The sequence below is a fragment of the Sceloporus occidentalis genome, unplaced genomic scaffold, assembly GCF_023333645.1.
Source record: "Sceloporus occidentalis isolate IW3139 unplaced genomic scaffold, rSceOcc1.0.p SCAF_4, whole genome shotgun sequence".
Taxonomy (NCBI): Eukaryota; Metazoa; Chordata; class Lepidosauria; order Squamata; family Phrynosomatidae; genus Sceloporus; species Sceloporus occidentalis.
In genome coordinates, this window is record NW_028316984.1 from 86,863,706 (window position 1) to 86,889,403 (window position 25,698).

Consider the following 25,698-nt stretch of genomic DNA (forward strand, 5'->3'; position numbering starts at 1 on the left):
AAAAATTAGTAATGTTTATTCTCTTCTGTCATGAGAATAGTAGAGAAAATAAACCCTCTAGTTGTTTCTGAATTGCAACTCCTACCATTCCTCACTATTAGCTTTGCTGGGTAAGGTCTTTTGGGAGTTGCAGTCCAACAAAATGTGGAGGGCAACATGATTTCCACCCCTGATATAAAGAGAATATTAAAAAATTCACAAAACATGTGAACTGAAGCAGCCTGACCTGTTCCTTATAGCATCAGTAGTTTGATAGTTAACTCAAGTGATTCTCCAGTTTCATCGACATCAGTCAGTAAAAAAAGTGTTTGAACCACTCCAGCATAACTAAAATAAAACACTATTTAAAAAACTATGCCTTTTATTGTTGCTGTAATGAATAGCACTAATTGATAATTGGGAGGGTGGAATTAACCTAAGATCACCCCCATATGAACAGAAAAGCAAGAAAGCTGCTCATGAGCACCAAGTTAGTTTATTTATTCACAAGTAGATCCACCAACTACAAGGGCTCAGGTGTCCTACTTGAAACTGAATCATTATCAGCTTTTGGGTCAGCTGTGCATCTTTTAGCTGAGAATTTCATGCAGAAGGCTAGTCTTCTCTTTGCCAGTAGGGTTTTTTTTTTTTAATTGCCTCCCAGGTGTTTTCAAGACACAGATGAAACCCCTTCTAGCCAGCAGACTCCTGGTGTCTGTTCAGACATCTCAGAGAATATGGGGGAAGGTGGTATACCTCTTTAAAAATCAACTTGCTTTGCAACCAATCTAAAAGTATAGCATAGGCCAGCAGCACAATCTGATCTCTTGCAATCACCACTATCTCCTCTAAAGACACATTCCTGGGGGGAAAGTTGATGTGAACAACTGATGCATATTTTGACCTCTAAATTATGAGGTGGCTAGGGCAAAATTCACAGATTACATGAATAGAAAAACTGTAGGCCTTTACTACACAGTTGCCATTACCAAGTCTCTAGAAAAAATGGGGATGCTGGAGAGAAACAGCTGGCCATTAACTCTCCAGAGATATTCAGGATATGATACCAAAGATGATCTTCAGCACGTGCCATTAGCCCTGTATGCCTGTGGCAGCTGTGCCTATAAGAGAACGGGGCTGATTGAATACCACAGCTGCCATTTCCTTTAAGGGCCTTCAGAATAGGCCCTTTAGACATTGAAACTGAATGGAACAGCTATGCAAAACTGTGTTTGGGCTACTTACAGAACAGTCTGTTATATCAGTTCTAGCATTTCAGAAAGGGTTATGGGGAGAATTCTTAAGGTTAAGAGGTAAGGCATGTGTAACTTTCTTGATGTGACACTCAGATGAAAGAATGGATTTGAATAGTTGTTTAGGTGAGCAGAATGCTGGTGAAGAAAGTATGGAATGAATTACTGTATAGCTTATAGTGTGAGACAGTGAATCACTTCTCCATGTAGTCAGATGAGTTAGCATAATTTCTTTTGCTGTGTAGAACAAAGAACCAAATTTTGACTGTGGATCTTCCATATCTCATACTAAAATATAGTCTAGGAGCCCCTTTGCATTGTGCCTAGTGTCCTAATGTAACAGAATTCTGAGATGGCTGGTGTCAGAGTTAATATAAATAATATAACCCAATAGGTCTTTGAATATTCAGATCAAGATGCCTACAGCTAAACCATATTTTTTGTAGAACATCCTCTTACTTTGAATGTATTCCTGTCTCCGTTCTGTGAGAAATCTGTTACTCTAGTCACAAAAGTATATGGGCTTTGTAAGGCAAACTACTGAATTGCTGAGTCCAGAATAAATCCCAGTAGATACTATGGAACAAGCAGTGTTTGCCTTTCTTTAGCAAACTTGTATTGGTAAAGTAACCAATAACTTTGTGTTAACATTGGGTGTGTGCTTTTGTTATGTGACTTCCTTACTGAAATGGCTTTAGGAAGGACTTTGGTATCATCTTTAAGGATCAAACAGCAATCCTAACATTGTTAGTTAATCACAGAGGTATCTCCAGGAATTTCAAACTCATTACAAAAAGCATCTCCCCTGACAAGAACCTGGCATTTCCACAAAGTCAATTCCTGACCCTTTTCAGCTACCACATTTGAATTAGCCACATACAGCATATTTTCAACATTGTCAAAAAACTACCTTACTCTTGTAAGAATCTAGAAGGACAAGAAAATGTAGGTGTGGGATGGTGCTGTCATAATTCATTGACTACATTTGAATGATCAGTATATCAGATCTACGAACTAAGATGTGAATGAAACTTTGAATGCATACAGAATCACCTTAACTTGTATGAACTGAGAACAAGCCAGAGAGATTTCCATTAATTATAGTTTCTTGTTTTCTCCAAGCATGGAAACTATGGTTGCCAATTGTTCAACAAGCCAGGATGTTAACTGTGGTTTTGTATACTCACTTATTGTGAAGCTAATATTGGATATTATCTTGGTTCTGATAAAATAGAAATTTATGATTAATGAATGCCTTTCTGGTTTTGTTTTTGACTGGTGTACATGGGGTGGGGGTGGGGCAAAACAGTATACCAAAAGATGTTTGTTGAAATACTGGCCAGGGGTATCATTAGGAAGGTACGGGTGTATGTGGAACACACCAGGTGACACCCTCAACAGGAGTGACACCACTGCTCTGCAGACATCCAGACATCTGCCTTTTGGAAGAAAAGGGTATGGTGTTTGCTGTCATCCCTTTAAAACGCTGAACTTTTTAAAATCAGTGAAACACAAAGAGAAAATTTAGATGCAGAGATCACATTAGAGGAAGTAGAAAAAGCAATAGAAAAAAATAAAAATGGTAAATCACCAGGCCCAGACGGATTTCCGATAGAATTTTATAAAATCTTTAAAAATGAAATAAAAGAACCATTATGGACAGTCATGAACAGTATTTTAGGTGGGAAAATACCGGAAACTTGGAAAGAATCAGAGATAATATTGTTTCAGAAGGAGGGTAAAGATTTATTAGAAGCAGCAAATTATAGGCCGATTTCATTACTTAATTTGGATTATAAAATTTTCGCAACAATTATGGCTCAAAGACTCAAAAGATGTATAGAAGATAGGATAGATGAAGACCAATGTGGATTCCTCCCAAAAAGATATATGAAAAATAATTTGAGGTATATACTAAATGTTTTAGAATATTATGAAAGAAATAATGACAAAAAATTAGGCATGATTTTTGTGGATATGGAAAAGGCGCTTGATTCGGTCAATTGGGAAGCTTTATTGGAAATTATAGAAAATTTAAATATCGGACCAAACTTTAAAAGATGGATTTCACAAATTTACACGGAACAAAAAGCAAGAATTAACATTAACGGAGACCTATCAAGACCAGTTGATATTGAAAGGGTTACAAGGCAGGGTTGCCCTCTATCTCCTCTTCTTTTTTTGCTCATAATGGAAGTTCTAATGATCAGAATAAAAAACAACAAAATGATACAAGGTGTGAAAATAAAACAATATGAGTATAAAATCCGTGCCTTTGCCGACAATATAGTGATAAATTTGGAAGACCCACAAAATAAAATAATAAATTTGATGAATATAATTGATGAAGTTGGGATATATACAGATGTAAAATTAATAAGGACAAATCGGCAATTCTAACGAAAAATATGAACTTAGAAGAGGAGATGGAGATAGAAGAGAAAACAGGAATAAAAATAAGCAAAAAAATAAAATACCTGGGTATATGGATAACAAAAAAAACGAATGAATTATTTGAGAATAATTATATAAGATTGTGGTCAGAGATTAAAAAAGACTTAATGAATTGGGAAAAATTACAATTATCCTTACTAGGTAGAATAGCAGCAATAAAAATGTCAATATTACCAAAAATTCTTTTTTTATTTCAAATGATTCCTATAATAAATTCAAACAAACCATTCAAAATTTAGGAAAGAGACATATCACGTTTTATATGGCAGAATAAGAGACCAAGGATTAGACTAAAACTTTTGCAGGATGCCCGAGAGAGAGGGGGGATGTCGTTACCAAATTTACAATTATATTCCGATGCGTGTAGTTTAGTATGGATAAAAGACTGGCTGAAATTAGAAGAGAGAAGGGTGTTAGAATTAGATGGAGAAGGACTGAGTTTTGGTTTTCACGCTTATCTAGCCTATGATAAAGAAAAAGCTAATCAACTAATTAATAACCCCTGTGTGAGAAAGAATCTATTGAAAGTATGGAATAAATATAAAAGAAACATTATTCACAAACTCCCAATGTGGTTATTACCTCATGAAGCCATCTATAGGAAAGAAATGATAAGGAGGGAGAAATGGTTTACCTATAGGGAATTAACTAAGGAAAAGTCGGGTAAAATAATAATAAAGACCCAAGTGGAATTGGAGAAAATAGGTTTTGATGCAGGATGGTTTGCCTATAGGAGGATTTATGAAAGACTGATGAAAGATATAAAAGAATATGGTGAGGAAGAAAACAAAACAGAGTTAGAAACACTATTAATCAATGATCAAGAAAAACTAATTGGGAAAATCTATAGAAAATTACTACAATTGGATATGGAAAATGAAACCATTAAGGATACGATGGTAAAGTGGGCTAGCTCTCTTGGTTATAATATACAATTAGAGAAGTGGGAACATGTTTGGATAAAAGGGTTGAGATATACAGCATCACAAAATATAAAAGAAAACTGGTTTAAAATGTTTCATCGCTGGTACTTAACCCCAGAAAGATTAGCAAAAATCTATAAAAATAAAAACAACAAATGTTGGAAATGCAAAGATACAAAATACACTGTTGGTGGAACTGCAAAAAGGTAAAAAAAAAAATTGGAAACAAATTAGAGACTTAATTAGTGAAATTTTACATATTAAGTTAGAATGAAAACCAGAAGGCTTCCTGTTGAGTATATTGACAATGAAATAGAAACGAAATACGGAAAACAACTTTTTTATATGGTAGCAATAGCAAGAATGCTATTAGCACAAAAATGGAAATCAAAGGATATGCCGAAGAAAGAGGAATGGGTATTGAAGCTAATGGAAATAATAGAAATGGATAAGTTAACTCAAATAATAAGAGAGAAATCTATAGGGAATATCTCGAAAAAAATTAACCAAGAATGGGACTTAGTGTTTGAATATATGAGGAAGCAATGGGGGAGCTTGTGGTACTTACTGTATTTTCTGGCGTATAAGACTACTTTTTAATGCAGGAAAATCTTCTCAAAAGTCGGGGGTCGTCTTATATGCCAGGTGTCATCTTATAGGGCAGGTGCTGAAACTTCCAAGCCAGACTGGAGAATCTGCAGTCGTCACATATGTAACTGAAGGGTGGAGCAAGCTGCAGGCATCCAGGACGCCCGGGGTATGAAAAAAAGAACCGTGTTTGCAATACCGCTCTGATAGTCTTGGAGACAGGGAGGGCTGGGCAGGCAGGGAGAGCTGACCAATCCAAGCAGGCTTTGTATACAACAAGTTTTCCTGCTAAATACCTGCATGTCATAAGCATTTGAATTAAAATTACCATATTGAAATCAAATCTGATGTTTTTTTTAATTTTTATTTGGTGTGCATTGGAAGAGGGGTAGTCTTATACGGCGAGTATATCCCAAACTCTATATTTTAACTGGAAAAGTTGGGGATCGTCTTATACGCCCAGTCATCTTATATGCCAGAAAATACGGTAACTTGATTGTAGATTGTATTTGTTTCGAGGGTATTTTTTATTTGAATATCTATTGAATAAGTATAGCATTCGTAATGGAGAAAGAAATAAGGGGTAAAGAAACAAATAGGAAGAATAAGATGTAAGTATAGTTAGTAGTGAAGAAGATGATAAAAGAATAGGTGAGATAAATAGGTTGTGTATAAGAGATACTAGAAGTAACATACTACGCAAAGAGGATGGAAGTCATAGGTTTTAATTTAAATGTTGGAGGGTGGTTTGGGTGGGTGGGGTGGGGAGTTGGTTATGTTGTTGTGTTATGTTGTGTTGTGTATGTTAAAAGATTGATATGTTGTGTTGTAAATTTTGTTAATAAAATTAATTAATTAAAAGTGCTGAAGAGATGGTGTGAGTGGATTGAGGCTCAGTGGGAAGAAAAAGGAGAGGCCTTAGGGTTTGTTTGTTCAGGAACGTAGCCAAGGGGGGGTGGGTTCTTGGGGTCCAGAAGGGGGGTTCCATTAGGAAAATGAATGGTGTGTGCTGCTGCGCTGCCATGCCCAAGCCCCATTATAATGGTGGCACTTAGTCTGGACCCTCTCCTTCCTAAAATCCTGGCTACGTCCCTGGTTTGTTTGTTTGTTTTTTAAAATGCATTTTAATTTTTTTTTAAATTAAAATTTTTAAATTTTTTATTCTTTTTAAATTTTCTTTAAAAACATCTCACCAACTTTTCACTTTAAGACATGAAACAATGTGCATATAAATACATTTAAGCTGTGCATATGACACTGTAATTTAAAGGTATAATTTTATTTTGCTAGTTGTTTATGTCACAACTATTACCATTACATTCACTGGTATATGGGAATTATGATTTATGAGTAACATTAGTACAAGAAACATTACTAAGGATTCTATATGGGAGGAGGTCAATGGGAGGCTGACACCATGAATTACTGCGCTAGGTGACACCACCCTAGTGATGCCACTGATACTGTTCATCAGTTTTCTGAACCAGATGATTTTCTACCCATCATTGATAGGTGCACATTTAATAACTATGCATGTAAGATAATATGTTCCAAGAAATTATAGTATGCCAAGACGATGGATGCTATGTGGAATACCTCCATTGCAGATGGTTTGAAAGAGTCCACCTTGGAGGAAAAGGTGGCAAAGGAAAGTGTCGGATCAAACACAGTACTGGATAGATGCTTAAGTGTTACTTACGAATTGTTGTACAAGTAGGAATCACAGCTCCTGGCACACATCTGCCACTCTGTATTAGTGTTGCTTGATTTACATTAGAGAAGAGAAATCTTGAATAAGTTGGATCCTGTGTTTTCTTCTTCTGCTGGTATAAGAGTTCAGCTTATGGGATACTCCTGCTGACAGAGGCATTGAGAAGGTGATTTCTCACTCTTCTATTGCATCTCCTGATGCCCTCTAAAAAATTGCTCCAGAGATGTGGGGGGCCCTTTGGAAAAGTATGAGGGTTGACAGGGAGAAGAACAGGCAAAAATTGTCTCATCTTTCTTTCTTTCTAGGGATCCTTTGTTTAGTTAAACACCTTCTACATATGGACAGTCTAAGTTAGGATAAAACCAATGGTTCTATGGTCCATTCTGTAATTGCAGTCATTAAAAAATGACTGTGATTGTTGTGGCTTATGAACTGTGCTTTGGTTCACAAAAGATAAAAGATAGGAGTTGCTTCCTGGTTGACAAATTACCCAGTTCTACTAACTATCACCTTAAGGTCAGTAGGAGCTTTTACATCTATCATCCACGTAGCATATGTTGATCTTGGGGGACCAAAATCAAGAGCCTTGAATTTGGGCTGTATGCTTTCTTGTTTCAACTCAGCATTATTGTTTCTGCTCCAAACAATTCATTATTGACAGTCCTGTGAACATGTCACAAAGATTTTAGTATATCTTACCTATGATATCTTTAAACTATTAAAATATAAAGCCCAATCTCATGTTTACTCAGAAGCGATTCACCTTTATTTTAGAGCTACATTTAAAAAGCAGTTAGTTCTCTTTATTGTTTTTATCCCAAAGTAGTTTGTTACCCTTATATGTATATTTAAATTGACATTTTCCTTGTCTCTCAAAAAACCAAGCAAGTAGTTACATTAGTTACTTTTAAATATCTGAATGCACCAAGCCATTGATCTGTGATATAAAGCAGAATCTTCTCCCAGTTACTTCATTTTCTCTGTGATACAGCAGCATGAGGCATAGCATGAGTCCATACTTGAACCATGTGATGTTCCTCTTTTATCATTTAGTGAGGCCACACCCTTGTAACTGTACAAGTACCATAACAACTTAATTGTACTACAAAGAGAAAACTGTTTTCTTTTGTTGTGTTATACAGTAATCATAAGACAATCAACTGTGTCTTGGTTATTGAAAAGACAATTATAAAGAGTTATTTGTAACTAGCTATATCAGAGCTCTGCAGTATTCTGCGTAGAATTTACACTCAGTCCATAGAATTGGAAGCATTGACTCTCTTCACTTCCAAAAGCTAGAAAGACCTGATGGGTGGGATGTATGGCAATATAGATCTTGTATGAATGAGGCCACGATGGATTTCATCTGTCATGAAAATTATCCTATAGAAAAATTGCCACCCACTCAGGAAGCTCTTTTTCAACATATTTGACAGGCTGTGAGGCAGCCTGGAATTTGGGTCACAAGCTCTATGGTATAGCAGCTGACACTTTTCCAGAAAACTTTGGCTAGACTGAAATGGACAAATTACAGATAAGAATTTCAAGAATTCCAGAGGTTTTCAATGTATGTAGCAAGCTGATTTGAGTTTTTCTACAAGAGCAGTTTTTAGGAAAAGATAATCTGCAATATACACTACTTTGTAAGTGGAAATGTAACATAGCTGTAAACTATTCATTTTAATATAAAAGTTTATGAGACTAACTTTGTATGTAGCTAGATAAAAGAAGAACATTTGTGTGTCTGTCTGACATATGCCAAATAATTATGCAAACAGATTTCACTGGTTTTAAAAAAAAATTAATATAGACTCTTGACTATCAGTTTTGTACGTGACCATTGTTAAAAATTGAGGGTCTCTTTCCTTAGTCATATTAGATTATAATGATTTGATATTTCCCTGCCCCAATGGTTGGTGCTTTTTATCTACTGTGTAATTGACGTATTAATAATTATGCTGGACCTCCTATTAGATGCCATCCAACAGCATGCAGAGAGTATCACCTCCAATACAGAGCTCCATAATAAGTTTCCTCATAATGTTGTGAAATAGAATCTAGTTAGTATTACATGTAATATGTTGTTTATTATAAGAACATGCAATATGAGAAGCATGGCTTACAACATGATACATAACATGGCTGGTAATACAAGGATGAGACTCTGCACAATCTACACAAATGTAGATACCAACTCTGTCCCTAGGTTAGATTGTACGCCATAGGCAGGTTTACTCTTTTATATTTATTGTTTTTATGTACAGCACTGTATAAATAAAGAATAATAATAATAACATCTACTTTGGCAGCAATATTACAAGAGCTAAAAACATCACCCACAACTTCAGAGATGCATTTACTGTACTTGCTCTTCCTCCAATGTGATATATGCCATATTATGACAGCAATGCCCCTCTACACTCTGTATTAGATAAACTGGACAGTCTCTATGCAAAAGGATTAATGGAGGCAAATCTGAAATTAAAAACCAGTTGCAGAACATTTGAACCTCCCTGAACATATAGTGAGGGATTTACAGGTCATAGTCCATGAACAAGGAAAATACAAAGGATGGCTAGAAAGAGGAACAGCCGAATTGAATTATATTACAAAGTTTAATCCATTAGTTGAGGTATGAACAAAGACATTGGCTTTATGGCACACTACAAGAGTCCTCGCTAATGCATATATAATTAAAGGAATATTCTCAAAATTTGAACCCAGGGAAATTGAGTTTTGGTAAGAAGATCTACCTAATCTCTATTTTTAGAAGTGGACGTCACCAGTTGTTAATAGTTGGTAAAGAACATTTCTGCTGAACCTTCCTGCTTGATAAAGAAAATTTCTGCTTGATAACCATAGGCCTCATTCACACTCATGTTTTTGCATTGGAATGATTCAAATTGCTGCATCTGTATGACACAGAATAGATATTCAGACTATGTTTGCCACGATCGAAGCTTTCTGTGGCAATTTAACCCACTTTATGTTCACATTTAATTTGGAACCAATTCAAAATGGCGATCAGAGCTGGCATTTTTAAAGAAACTGTCGATCAATCAACCTGCATCGTAGTCATTGTGACGTATTGTAGATCTTGTTCAACAATAAACAACAATTGCACAATTTTTAAAGCATTATCACGCAAAAACCAGAAACAATCCCCTCCATGCCACCCACAAATCTCCCATTCCAGCAACAATCCCATTGATGCCTTCCAAGATTTACCCATAGCAGCAATGATCTCATTGATGCCACCCACAAATCCATGCATGCCACGGAAGAATCCTGTATGGCAGCTATGAATCCATGCATGCCGGGGAAGAATCCCCTATGGCACCCAGAAACACTCCTGCCCAAACCCACACAAATGCAACAATGCACAGAAACTGCCAATTTTTTTTTTTTTAAATTACACCATACTGTGCCCCCCCCAAGGAACCCCCTCCCTGACTTTCCTGACCTCTGACCAACAGGGAAATGGGAACCAATTCATGAGCAGAAGTGGAAAACAGCTGTGTGGTGACTTAAAGGGACCATTAATAGTGCGGGAAATTTGAATTAACAGGATTTAAGGAGTCGGTATCATGGAACTGCAAGCGCTGAAAGGAGGAAAACAATGGCGGTTTGCCAACACTTGTGGGATGGGTATGTTTCACCTTCTGCCCGCCCTCTGCCCATTGCCCCTCCCTCCTGACTGCCCTGAATGGGATCGGCATCACATTCCCATTGGCAGCTCCCTAAAATAACCTGGTTCTTTTGAAAATATGTGGCAAATGTCTTGCTTTCAAAAGAACTGGGTTAAGGGGGATATGCATCCCCCCTCCTGAAATTCAGGTCGAGAAAAACCGGCGCATGTGTGAACCACCTCATAGAATCATAGAATTGGAAGAGACTGCACGGGCCATCCAGTCCAACCCCCTGCCATGCAGGAAATCCAATCAAAGCATCCCCAATAGATGGCCATCTAGCCTCTGCTTAAAGACCTCCAAGGAAGGAGACTCCACTACACTCCGAGGGAGTGTGTTCCACTGTCGAACAGCCCTTACTGTCAGGAAGTTCTTCCTAATGTTGAGGTGGAATCTCTTTTCCTGTAGTTTGCATCCATTGTTCCGGGTCCTGTTCTCTGGAACAGCGGAAAACAAGCTTGCTCCCTCCTCAATGTGACATCCTTTCAAATATTTAAACAGGGCTATCATATCACCTCTTAACCTTCTCCTCTCCAGGCTAAACATCCCCAGATCCCTGAGTTGTTCCTCATAGGGCGAGGTTTCCAGACCTTTCACCATTTTAGTCGCCCTCCTTTGGACATGCTCCAGTTTCTCAATGTCCTTTTTGAATTGTGGTGCCCAGAACTGCACACCTCCTTTTAAACCAGTTCCCAAACCGGTTCAAAACGTCATGTGAATGAGTAAATCTAACTTTAAATCTAACTTTAAAGCTGACTGAGTGATTTTAGGATAGCCTGTGTCTCCGAGGACAATGGAATGTGACTGGGAGAAATGTATGGAAAAAATTATGTGAGATTTCAGTAAAATTTTCCCTTTGAAGAAGAATAAATGAGGTAGCTGGGGGGGGGGGGGGGGCTGCAGCTTTTGTTGTGATACCTGGAAGAAATTTGCTTTATTGCTGTTTGTGTTTCTAGGAGGTGAGTGTTGTGCCTGGTGATCCTCCTCAGACCCACTAGCCATGCCAGGGATTGTGGTTTTCCGGCGTCGCTGGTCTGTAGGCAGTGATGACCTTGTTTTGCCAGCCATCTTTCTCTTCCTCCTTCATACCACATGGTAAGTGAAAACAGCTTAAAAACACAGCTTTCCTTGTTTTGATTTGCTGCTCCAATTTCTAGTTGTTGGTAGCATCCTCCTTCTACTATAAAATATTCAAAATGCTACATATTCATACTAACTTGTATTACAGGTACTGTGTATTATTTATGTAATACATTCATTGAGTGCAGTAAAATTGTGATAAATTTTAAATATAGTAAAGTGCATTTCCCAAACTAAATTGGAAACATAGAATACCAATCATTACAGTAAAACAGGGGAGTCTTTTTTTAAAAAAAAAAACCTAAATTCAGACTTATTCAATTAAATATCTGGAAGAGCAGAATAAGAAGATAAAAACAGAGGAGCTACTGCATAGAACGCCTTGTCTGAGGTCCCCAGCAACTTCACTTCTCCAGTGAAGGTGAGAGATGTAACAAGGCCTTCAGTGAAGAATGGAAACTCCATGGGGGTGCATACAGATGGTGATGATCTTTTCTATAACATCAAGCTATGTAGGATGCCATAGGTAACAATTATCACCTGGAACTGGCTTGGAAACAAAAGGCTCTGTTAAGAGTGGAGAGGAACAAAGGAATGTGAGAATGGCCCCCCACCCCACATATCAGGACCTAAGTGCTAGAAAGCAAATGCTTTAAGTAAATCTTAGAGACGCATACCACAGGAGAAGAGGTGGGTACGTAATGGGATTTAAAGATAGGCTTTTGAAATGTGTCTTGGAAACTAAACAGAGTATTGGAATGATGGATTCTTTTTGGGTTACTGCAACTGTAGTGCTTATCACTCATATAGAATTAAGTAAAAATTATAACAGACTAATAATATTCAAAATATTTTGTCATATGTTAAGAAGCAGGGCTTTGACCTCAGTGTGGAATTATTACTGATTTATATGCACCATTTTTACAATATTGTAGAAGCGGCACCAGTATTCTTAACTACTGTAAAAAAATAATATAGGTGTGTACATGACACTAAATGGCATAATCATAGAAGAAGTTCACATGAACTATGTGCAAACATATGCAACTGCAGTACTCCCATAATAAAGAGCACATTTCAGGGCACATCAAAATACCTTTCCCACTGACAGAGTTCCATACTGTTTCCTGTAAGGCTGCTAAAACACCAAATTTATTTCTAAACCGGCTAAAAACAATTAAAAAGTACCGTACATGTTCAACTATAAGTCAGCCTCATGTATAAGTTGAGGCCAGGTTTTGTGGCTAAAATTATGGATTTTGATATGACTCATGGATAAGTTGAGAGTAAAACTTAGGGGTGTGTAACAAAGGATGCAAAGGATGAAGCAAAGAAAAATAGTGGCAGAAGACTTTTAAAATTCCAATAGGCATAACTGTTTGTGCTCATACTAAAGGCTTTATGGATGAGAGAATATAGAGGGGGTGTGAGTGCTTCCAGAACAGATGACACTCTTGCCTTTCACCAGGGGATGGTTCCTTTTTTATAAGAATTAAAAGCATAGTACAGTTCTTACATTGACCTGTGGATAAGTCGACTCAGGTTTTTGGAGTCAATTTTTTGACTAAATTTTCTAGACTTATACATGAATATATACAGTAAACAATATTACTAACGTGCTTACAATAAATGAAACAACTAGAAATTGCATCATATCTAATGCCAGAATTTCTCAGTAGATGATAAATCATCTGAAAACTACTCTGGTCATGCCCTCACAGAATAGTTGGAAAATAAAAACATTAAACTACTTCAAAATATAGACTCAGGCCGGTTACAGACCGGCACTTTAGTGAGTGACGAGCATGCACTAGGGTTACAAAAGGGCGGTGCTTCCACACCGCCCTAACCCTAGTGCGTGCTCGTCACGCACTAAACGGCGGCGGCCCTTCCATACGGCTGCCGCCGTGAGGACGTCACGGCCGCGCCGCCTCTAGACGGGGCGGCACGGACGTGACGTCCTTGCTCCGCGCCAGGGCGCTTAGTGTGCCCTGAGCACGGAGCAGGAAGGAGCTCCATTTCGGAGCTCCTTCCTGGTTTAGTCTGCTGGGCGCAGCCTTCAGACGGCTGTGCCCAGCGGACTAAAAGAGAAAGGGGCCAAACGGCCCCTTTCTCCTTCTCCCCGCCGCCGCGGGGTGTCCTTGGGGCTTGAAGCCCCAGGGACACCCCTTTTCAGGCTGCGGGGAAGCGGCGTTTTGCTGCTTCCCCGCAGCCTGAAAAGCGGCGGATCGGGGCCTCAGCGGCTGCCGCTCTGCACACTGAGGCCCCAATACACCGGGGAAAGGGGCGGGTGCAGACCGCCCCAAATGGGCGGTCTATAACTCGCCTCAGTTCAATAGTCTCTCTAAGGAAGGTTCCATTGCATAGGTGCCACAACTATAGCCTGAAGTCAGTTGTTAGTTCCAACTAGTGTATCCACTGAGTTAATGGAATTTACATAAGTGTTGACTTACCAGATTTTTGTTCATTCTGTAGATCTACTATAGTTGGTACTAACAAGCAACTTTAGACCTGAAGAAGCCCCACCCTTCATTTCTGCAGCTTTTACATCCAGCAAGAAATTGTTTTCACTGAGGCATTGGGAGCCTTCTATAGTGGGCCCTTGGTATCCCCTGGGGTCTGGTTCCAGGACCCATTTTGGATACCAAATTCTGTTGATGCTCCAGTCCCATTAAACACAGTGGCCTAGTAAAATGCTCTCCCTTATATATAATGGCAAAATCAAGGCTTTCTTTTGGGAATTTGTATCTTTTTTTGGAATATTTTCAAGCCATGGATAAAGGGTCTGTGGATACAGAGGACTGACTGTACAAGAAAAGGCAGTCCTCAAGACATCCTGGACTAAGGTCACTACAGATTTAAAGGCAAAATCAGCACTTTGGAGTTCAGTCAGAAACAAATTGGAAGCTACTGCAGGTTTTTTGGCTTACAGCCACTAATACATTTTTATAAGCTTCTTTCAAGATTTGTTTTAATTTAACATATATACACAATTATAACTCGATCTCATGTATAAGTCGAGAGCAGATTTTGGGAACAAAATTAAGGAATTTGGTATCACCCAAGGAAACGTTAAGGGAAAAACTTAGGGGCATGTAACAAAGGATCTAAAGAATGGAGGAAAGGAAAATTAAGCCAAAGAACTTAAAAAATTCCAGCAGGCATAACTATTTGTTCTCACATTAAAGGCTGGATGGATAAGAGAGTAGAAGGAGCGATCAGTGCTTTTAGGACGGATTATTTATTTATTTATTTATTTATTTATTTATTTCTATTCCACCCAATCACAAGGAATCCGGGCGGGTTACAGCAATAAAAATACTGTACATAGAGAATACAATAAAATAAAATACAATAAAATAAAATAAGATAAAAGAGAGTGATGTAAGTCACAGAATTCACAGCCACACCTGATGGAACTGTGCCTGTATTTTTCACCCCCTCCCAGGTCTGATGATGACAGTTGGTATATTGTTGGATTATACTCTTGCGTTTCACCAGGTGGTGGTTCCTTTTTTTTATGAGTTAAAGTACAGTAGTTATATTAACCTGTGGATAAGTCAACTCACTGGCAGTTTTAGTTTTGTGAAGGGACTTCATCTTCCTCATAAGTACCTAGCCTCTCATAACTGCCAATCTCAGTACTTCATACCAGTTCATATATATTGCTTGTTCCCATAGCTAGCTGTTGTGATCGCCACTCTCTATTCTCTCATATCCCAAAGAGCTGTATAGAAGGCAGAATTAACACTTTTTAAAATGGGGATTCAAAAGTTCAGTTGCCAGAGAACTAAGGGGTGCTGGAAGGAGGAACACAAGTACACACACATGCGCTGAATGCATGTTCTTAAATATTCCTGTGAGGGCAAGCAAAGTTATGAAATCTTTGATGCAGTGAATTTAAACTGCTTCACTTTTATAATGCAGGCATGTTTTCATATGTCATGTGTGTATCCTTGTTCTGGCGAGCATGACAAAAACTGTGTTGGCATATAACTGTTGAATGTGAACAGCATGAGTCTTCCACATTTTCGTCTGCCCTCTCGTGACAATTGAGAGAATGTGCAGGCTTTTACTGTTCTTTTCCAGATCTCCTGATGGCAATGATGAAGTAAATAGATCTGTTGAAAGAGCCTTTTTTTCTCTCTGTTGACATAGAGGAACACAAAGTAAGTTCTGGGATGTCATCCAGAACTCTGTGTGTAGGTACAAAGTGACTTCATTAATTTATCATAATTAACTACTATATGAGCAGTACATAAATGTATACTACAAATAAATGATATATTTGTAAATTCCAACATTGTAGTTGGCTAAATGTAATACTTGCCTATAATCTCAGAAACCCATAATCATTTGCACGTATCATTGGTGATAGACCATTCATAGCTAAATCTGGAAACCTGGTCATATTTGCTTCTTGAACATTCACAAAACAATTATGTTATGAATAATATATTAACAGTGCAGTAACACCTTAAAGCCAACTGTTTTATTCCGGCATGGGCTTGCACACATGACTGTTAGTTTAATAATGCTTTAAATAAACAGTTCTATAGAAATTGAGGAAAAGACATTTCCCTTCCCAAAGAGCAATGTTCAAAACATTGCCAAAACACAAGATGCTGTCTCCTTATTTCTGATACATTTAGTGATGAATATGCCTCAAGATTTATTATATGTGGCTTCTTTGTGTCAGGTTTATAATACTTTCTGTTGTGCTGTTTGGACTGGCATACAATCCCAATGAGACCTGCTCTCTCAACCTGGTGGACCACGGGAGAGGCTATTTGGGTATTTTGCTCAGTTGCATGATCGCAGAAGTTGCAATCATCTGGCTCAGCATGCGTGGCAGTATCCTGTACACAGAACCCCGGGACTCAATGCAATATGTGCTGTACGTCAGACTGGGTGAGTACTGTGACAAGGGGACTTTATAAATGTATGACCTTGATGCAGCCATCTGTCACACTCTGAAATGATTCTCCTTTCAGCACACTGATATATATTATCATACACTCTAAAAATTAGTCCTTCGGCTGTTTCTACAGAATAAGAATATTCAGTTCTTTTAGAATATTAATATGGCAGAGGAGAATCCTATTTTTCAAAATTTCTACTGGCTTAATTGTCTTCTTACTCAAGGACACTTTGAAAGCACTAAGGACACTTTTTAATGTGGATTCATACCATGTGAATGCTGTTAGAGTGGAGTGTGTAATTGATTAATTAATTTCAATATTTCTACCCTGCCCTGTATCCAAAGGATCTCAGGGAAGTTTACAGATAAAATGAAAACAACAGTTTTAAACTGTGTAAAACAATAAAATAATTGTAAATAAAACATATTAAGCAAAATAATGAGTTAAATGAGATTTAGAAGTTTAAAACAATTTAAAACTACGTACAGTAGTATTTGAGAGGAATCAGTGAAGCCCAAAGGCTTTGGTGAACAGCTAAGTTTTAACTGGTACCTAAATAAAATCAGTCTCAGCACCAGTTGGGCCTCTAAGGAAAGAAAACTGCACAGTTGAGGTTCCTCAGTTGAAAAGGCCCTCTACCATGTCCCCATGCAGTGTATTGACCTCACAAGTGGGACATAGAGGAGAGCCCACCCAGCAGATTTGTAGTATTTCATTTTGCATTTTCTACATCTGTAGAACTTGTTTGGGCCTGATCTGCCATGGAGCCTGTGTCAAGTTTGTCCTGTGTAAAGAGCTCTATTGTGAAATTTTTACTGTTATGTTTTTGGAGCATTTCCACCTCACCCAGGTTAAATGAAGCAATTGCTTACATATCACTGCATTTGAGACCTTCCCGAACACGTGTTCTCTTACATTTTTTAGAAAAAAGGGCTGTACATTTTAGCATATTGCTTCTAGTAATAAATACATTTACTCTGCTATCCTGTAGAAGTGCAGATATAGCATGAAACAATTGTCCTTCTCCATCTTCCCTAATATACATTTGTAGAAAAGCCAGTGCATATTCTAATATGTAGACAACTAAATCTAAAATGTGACTGTTGTACTAATAGATATTATATTGTTGTAATCTTTTTATATTTTTATAGAGTCTTTATGTAATTATTTTAATAGTCTATAACCCCGCTTCGATCCACCGGGAGAGGTGGGGAAACATAAATAAATTTTTAATAATAATGATAATAATAATAAAATAATTTTCTTGAGCATTTGTATGTTTCTCTCATTGTTTCCCATATGCACCTTAGAATTTTTAGTAGTAGTCACAAATGTTTTTTCTCTGTCACTGCCACAAGAGACCAATCATTTAAAACTTCTCTTCCCCAGATATATGTAGGTGATTTGCTTAGATCTCAAAGGACCCAACGTTTCTTCCTACAGTCCTTCTCATGCCATCCATGTCTTCAAGGAGTGTTTCTAAAAGAAATATGCATTTCTGTATTGCACATATTGCCTTCCATTCATGTCACATAGTATATTTAGATGTCCTCTTTAACTTGATGGTTATTTGAGGGGCTGAGCATCTTGTTCTGGTGGAACAAAAAATATTCTTAGAATTTGGTTAGAATACAGAATACAGGGAAAGACCATCATGCTTGTTTTATATATTATAGCAGGTCAACATATTATTTCCCATTCTTTTTTAGTGACTCATTACTTAGATATATTTTTCATTTTCAGGAAGTGATTATTATTTTTCTAATTACTAAGTGTGGGATGTTAATGAAGGAAATAAAGTATGCTCTTCCTATTTATTGTGTAACTTATTTGAACCTACTTAAGGAAGTGTTAGAATTTAAAATAAAAATAAATTGAAGTGTAGGGAGAAAAGCAAGGAGAACCCAAGCCCCCACTCTAGGAAGTTATGTTAAAATCTCCCTCTGGGCAATCAGACTTTCACCTTTCTCCTTTGATAGCAGCTCATACCATCTTGGGAACTGCTTTTAGTTGTTATATAGTTTCTAAAGAATCTTTGTGTGCATGTGTATGTACGTGTAATGTTCACAAACTAGGGGAAAACTTTTTAATACAGCACATAAATGACTGCATGTGAGGTGGGTGGGGTCATGGTTTTCCCTTTTCCGTGACTTTGGGATAAATGTTCTGAGAAAAGAGATAAGTGGATATAGCCTTACTGGTGCTGGCAACGGCAACACTGTATTTCTGCTTGCATGGTATGGAGCGCTCATCATGGTAGTCATACAGGGGACCAAAGAGGGAATGCTGAGCAGTAGCTCAGTATTTTGTTTGGCTAATGTGAAATCTATCCTTGGAGTCAGTTGTCAATGCACTTAGCTCCCTAGGAGTAGGGAATTCAGAAAGGACTAGTGGAGAATCATTCTCCTTCTGGTCCACTTCCAGAACATAAATTGAGGGCTCAGGTTCAGTTAGGCATTGCTGTTGCTGACTTACCCACCCGTCTTCTTTTAATTTAACCCACCACCTTCCTATGGACATGAGTTGGCCAGAAGTTATTGAGGATGAGATGGAAGTTTATCCATATTCTCCTTCAGCCTCAGAGCAGTAAAGGCTTTGCTTTGCTCGTAGCAAGTCTACTAGTTAGATTAAATTTCTTCTTCCTACAGTTAGAAAACCTAATTTCCTTTGTGGTGGTTTCTTTTTTCATTGGAAGAGTAAGTGTTGGAGGTATTAGGCTGAGCCCCATTGGTAGTGATAAATGGCAGTTCGGTGGGATGATCCTGTGAAGTAATTGGGGGATGCGGGGAGGACTTTCAGGATCCTAGAACTTCATGGGGCTGGCATACCTATCACATATCCAGGTTGTAGGTTACACCCACATTGTTAGTTGGTGCCGAATGGTGGTACCAAAATTATTGTCTCTGTCGTTTGTATTAATCCAACTTTTGGGTGCATCGTTGCCTCCCTTGGTCCATCAGCTACTCTGTTACAAGACCCTAGCACCATACCATGCTAAAACTTTTGTGAACTTCAATCAATAAAAAATATGGCTGTTTTAAACCTATTCTGGCATGTTTTATAATCATTGCTTCCTAATCACATATTCTGCATTACCAACATAAACACTGTGAAGTTGAAGGCTTTCATCGCCGGCATCCATAGTTTTTTGTGGGTTTTTTGGGCTATGTGGCCATGTTCTAGAAGAGTTTATTCCTGACGTTTTGCCAGCATCTGTGGCTGGCATCTTCAGGGAAATTATCTGAAGATGCCAGCCACAGATGCTGGCGAAACGTCAGGAATAAACTCTTCTAGAACATGGCCACATAGCACAAAAAACCCACAAAAAACTATAACATAAACTCTATTTTTTTGTTTTGAGGTTAGAGTAATACTTCCACTTTGGAATGATATATTGGAGGTGCACTCATCCTCTAAAAGAAAGGAGGGATTCTTTAAATCTACACATTTGGGTTGGTACAATGAGTGGAGTTGTGACTCATACTATTGTTGATGCCACAGGATCTACTTACTAATTACCCTGCAATGAGTGAAGCCAAATTTTGCTCAAAATGGCAGTGGATGCAGCACTAGCTTATCAATGGATAGGCCGTTGCCTTATAGGAGAAAGTGATGTTTCCATAAGAGAGGTGCTGGTCTGGAGGAATGTATACAAACGTTGACCCCCACCTCTCTGTGATGTAGACCAGCATATTTGTTACAAGAAAAAGGCCCTGGATGAATTTTGGCTGCGTTTTATATGTGTTGTATATTAGGAGCAGTGTCTCATTATCATGGCACAAGTTCTGATTCTGAAATGTTAATTTTATGATTATACATGTAGAATTGGGGAGGATTCCTTTGTGGGAATGGAGGGGATTTCTTTGTGGGAAGATGCAGCTTCTGGTTCAGGAAATTTCTCATCCAGGAGAAATTGAAAAACACAACAAACCAAATTGCCCCGACATACCGCCAGTATTTTTGCATGGCATGGCAGAAGGAACCTTGTACAGTTTCTTTCCCTCTTTTTTCTTTTTCTTTTAGGGCACACATTAGTGCCAAAAGTGATTTTTTTAAACAAAAACTAAATGTTTCCTAAACTGCTGTAAGTATCAAGTAGAGAGTGATGAAGTGTTTTGCTTATAGGTGACTTGTTGTATAGACTTGCAATAGTTATACCAAGAACAACAAGGTCAGTGGCACTTCTTGAAGTACTTCTTGGAGCTAGCTCTGGCTTTTTAGATTGAAATGCTGTGAAAATTACTAAGCAGGGTTTGGCTGAGAATGAAAAAAGTGATTTGCTCTAGAATCTTTCCTGATATTGATGTCAGATTATTGTCCAATTAGTCTGATATCAATACCAGGAAAGTTTCTAGAGCAGATCATTAAACAGAGAGTCTGTGAACATCTAGATGGCAATTCCATAATCACATAATCAGAGAAACAAGTCATGCCAGACAAATCTGATCTCTTTCTTTGATAAAATTACTAGCTTGGTAGATAAAGGGAATGCTGTGGATATAGTATATCTTGATTTCAGTAAGGCCTTTGACAAGGTTGCCCATGACAATCTTGCAAACAAGCTTGTAAAATGTGGGATAGACAAGGTAACTGTTACATGGATTTGTAATTGGTTGACTAGCCGAACCCAAAGGGTGCTCAACAATGTCTCCTTTTCATCCTGGAGAGAAGTGACCAGTGGGGTCCCACAGGGCTCTGTCCTGGGCCCAGTGCTGTTCAACATCTTTATCAATGACTTGGATGACAGAATTGGGGGCATACTCATCAAATATGCAGATGACACCAAATTAGGAGGAATAGCTAATACTCCAGAGGACAGGATCAAAATTCAAAACGACCTGAATAGACTAGAAAGCTGGGCTAAAGCTAACAAAATGAAATTCAACACAGAGAAATGTAAGGTACTGCACTTGGGGCGGAAAAATAAAATGCACAGATACAGGATGGAGGACACCTGGCTGAACGAAACTACCTGTGAAAGGGATCTAGGAATCAAGTAGACCATAAGTTGAACCATGAGTTCAACAGTGTGATGCAGCAGCTAAAAAGGCCAATGCAATTTTAGGCTGCATCAATAAAAGTATAGTGTCTAGATCAAGAGAAGTAATAAAGCCACTATATTCTGCTCTGATCAGGCCCCACCTGGAATATTGTGTCCAGTTCTGGGCACCACAATTCAAAAAGGACATTGAGAAACTGGAGCATGTCCAAAGGAGGGCGACTAAAATGGCGAAGGATCTGTAAACCATGCCCTATGAGGAACGCCTTAGGGGGATGGGGATGTTTAGCATGGAGAAGAGAAGGTTAAGAGGTGATATGATAGCCCTGTTTAAATATTTGAAGGGATGTCATTTTGAGGAGGGAGTGAGCTTGTTTTATGCTGCTCCAGAGAACAGGACCCGGAGCAATGGATGCAAACTTCAGGAAAAGAAATTCCACCTCAACATTAGGAGGAACTTCCTGACAGTAAGGGCTGTTTGACAGTGGAACAAACTCCCTCAGAGTGTGGTGGAGTCTCCTTCTTTGAAGGTCTTTAAACAGGCTGGATGGCCATCTGTCGGGGATGCTTTGATTGAAATTTCCTGCATGGCAGGGGGGTTGGACTGGATGGCCCTTGTGGTATCCTCCAACTCTATGATTCTAAGTGAACAATTGTATTTAAAATTATGTACACTTTTTCAACAAGCTTTTACAAGTTTTCAGAATTACCATTTGAACACAAACTCAAGAAGTTCACAAATATCTCTACGTCAGCTAGTCAATTATTATATATGATATATATCTATATCCCTTCACCTCTAAAATTTTCTGGAACTAAAGGAAAATATATGACATGCTCGTGTGCATCTTCATGAGAGTTCTAAAGCTGAGGGGAGATTAAAGTTCATTGTAAATCCCTTTCAGAATAAACAGTGGGATGTTGATGTGTTCCAGATTTGCTGCTTAACATTTTGGATTCAGTTTCTCTCTCAAGAGTCTTAAATTGTCAGTATTTAATCTGTTTTCATATGGCTGGCATTGAACAGAGCAAAACCAGATATAAAGATCATTTGGAGTATCTATCATGATAAAAGAGGATGAAGGATAGGCACTGAAATTTTTTGCATGTTTTCTCAAGTATTGCTGTATTTAAAATTTTAAAACCTTAAAGTTTGTTCTTTAATCTTTTCGTCTGAAAGAGGGATGGGTATCTGTAGTGTTATGTTTGACTTAATTTAGAAACAAGCTGGTCTTTCTTGTAGTGAATTAGTAAGCACTGCCTGAAACCAGCTGATAAGAAATGCTGTGATGGGACTGACAGCAGTATGGGTGTCTTTGACATCCATTGAAACAAGGTATTATTTTATTAGAATAATACTACTATTGTGCATTGTGTTTTTATTGTTTCAGCCATCCTGGTGATTGAATTTGTCTATGCTATTGTGGGCATTGTTTGGTTAACCCAGTACTACAGCTCCTGCAATGATGTTACTGCCAAGAGTGTCACTTTGGGTGTGTATCTCAACGTTTCTGCATGAATTACACATAAATGTTCCCACTTGCGATGTTATTAGCTAAATCATTCTAATATTCTGCATATGGATGAAAGTACTTAATTCCATCACAATGTCATTTTGCTGCTTCAAGAGATAACTGCACACTTTATTTCCACTGCTTTGGAATCCACAAGTGTTAACTGGACAATCTCATAGTATATCTCTAATTTTTCTGAGTCACTACTATTTACTCATAATTCATTTCATTAAATTGTTTGGTTTTGAAGTTTCTAGTATTCCTGTAGTTCTAAATTATTTTTATAAATCATCCTCCTTCATTGCATGCAGAATTTCTATGACAGTCAGAAGCTTTATACAAAAGTGGCCTTCTTGTGATTGGTGAAAGTCACTTAGAGGGTTGCTGCAGAAAATAATGTAAACACAAAGCATTTGTCAAATTGACCAAATGACAGTATCTGCTCCTAATTAATAATACATTTAAATCTTTCTACTCTCTTTTACTAGGAATGGTGGTCTGCAATTGGGTTGTGATTCTGAGTGTCTGCATCACTGTCCTATGCGTCTTTGACCCAACAGGCCGGACCTTTGTCAAACTGCGAGCCACAAAGAGGAGACAACGTAACTTAAGGACATACAATTTAAGGTAAAGAAGGTGTAAAAGAAGCACTTTGAAGCAATTGGAATTATGGATCTTGTGTGTATTCCTAGTGCCGAAACTAATTTTTCTATTTTGTTTCATGGTTGAAACTGAGTCTTCGTGATCTTGTGAATCCCTATAAAGGGGATTTTCTTTGTTTCTATTAACTTCCTATCTCATTCAGGATGGTTGTTAAGATAGCTTGCAATACAGCATGTGGTGAGCTTTCTTTTTTGCCAGGGTGAAGGATGGGAAAAGAAATTGTGAAGTCGAAGGCTTTCATGGCTGACATCCATAGTTTTTTGTGGGTTTTTCGGACTATGTGGCCATGTTCTAGAAGAGTTTCTTTCTGACGTTTCGCCAGCATCTGTGGCTGGCATTTTCAGAGAAATTATCTGAAGATGCCAGCCACAGATGCTGGCGAAACGTCAAGAAGAAACTCTTCTAGAACATGGCCACATAGCCCGAAAAACCCACAAAAAACGATGGTAAAGAAATTATTTCTACCACCATCATGAAAAGTGATAGTGAACTCAGTTCTCTGAATTCCTCAACACTCATGTAGCCACAAAAACATCATCCATGAACAAGAAGAGAAGGACTTTCATGCTTGCACAATTAAAATGGATGGTTTTTTGGGGGGTGGGGGAATTGTGGCAAGAGGATTCCAGAATAACCCAGTGAGAACTGAATATGTTTAGTACACAGAAAATGGAGTGTCTTGATTAAAAGTGCTCTATACTCCAGCATTTTGTTGCAGGTTCCACTTGTGCTTAACCGAACTGAGACTAGCAGTTAAAAGTCATATAACTTGTGCAAAAAAAAAAAAAAAAAAAAGTGAAGCTTATCTCCCAGTTAATATATATTTAATAATAATAATAATAATAATAGGTTTTATTTATATACCACCCAATCACTGGGAATCCGAGTGGTTTACAATAGAGGGGATAACAGACAGTTCCCTGCCCACAGGCTTACAATCTAAAAGACACGACACAAAAGGAGAAGGGAATGGTGAGGGAGGGAGGGAATCAGGTCCAGCATTCTTCTCTCCCTCTGAGGCCTGGACCAAGGCAGATGGGCCGGAGGGAGGGCTCTTCTTCTTCAGGCTAGCCCCTGATGGTACTGGGTCAGCCTTCTCTCTCCCTCAGAGGCCATTTACTTTTGTGGCTTTTGATGTCCTGTTTTCACTTTCACTTTTCTTGTGCCATAGGACGTGATCAGACTTGTAATAGGAACACTCAAGGCATTTGAAAGTATAATAATAATAATAACTTTATTATAGCCATTTGGCCAGCACAATTACAAAATTCCAATTTAAAACATAACTTAGTTTTATACCATAGGTTCATGTACAGGCAGATTGGAGAATATAAACAAATGGTAGTTTATAAAAAGTGAGGATAAAAAGTAAGGATAGGACTGCACAATCAGGTAAACACACAACAATGAGTAGGCTGCCAGCACCTCGCAAACAACTCTATCATATTGTGTAATAGAGCACCACATTCAAGACATAGTTCAAAACCACAGTCATATCCCCTGTCCAAACAAGAGTTAAACTACAAAGTGTCATTAATCAGATGCAACTGGTTGGGGGTTTGAAAGTATAAAGTTTTGACAACTTGAATAGATGGGCATGGGTTGGGGAGGCACATGCAATTCATGAACTTTACTTTGTTCACTCCTGGCTTACCATGTTCTCTCATCTCTGCAGTGTAATGCTAACTCCCTTCTTCTTGTAAAATTTCTGCTTATTAGTGATAGATGGATTCTCCCCACCTTTTAGACACAGGTTCAAAAAGTTAATTTTTGGAAACTTCATTTAGAGAACTGTTAGTTAAGACATCTCTGTATATTCGCATATATGCACAGTAGCTAGTCTGACTTTGAATGTTTGCACTCCTAATGTTTCACTTGCAGGTAGGAAGATGTCAGTTTGATATGACACACATTCTTGCTTTG

The 25,698-nt window shown here is 38.1% G+C and overlaps 1 protein-coding gene across 1 annotated transcript in view; it reads left to right on the top strand.

Moving 5' to 3' along the window:
* Window positions 1–25,698, top strand: part of DAGLA (diacylglycerol lipase alpha) — a 135,438-nt gene that overhangs the window by 70,970 nt on the left and 38,770 nt on the right. Inside the window, exons 3-6 of the mRNA XM_089520751.1 lie at window positions 11,554–11,692; window positions 16,377–16,588; window positions 22,990–23,091; window positions 23,601–23,739. Coding sequence (XP_089376877.1) covers window positions 11,598–11,692; window positions 16,377–16,588; window positions 22,990–23,091; window positions 23,601–23,739 — 548 coding nt within the window. The 5' untranslated portion in view covers window positions 11,554–11,597. The remainder of the gene's footprint in view (window positions 1–11,553; window positions 11,693–16,376; window positions 16,589–22,989; window positions 23,092–23,600; window positions 23,740–25,698) is intronic.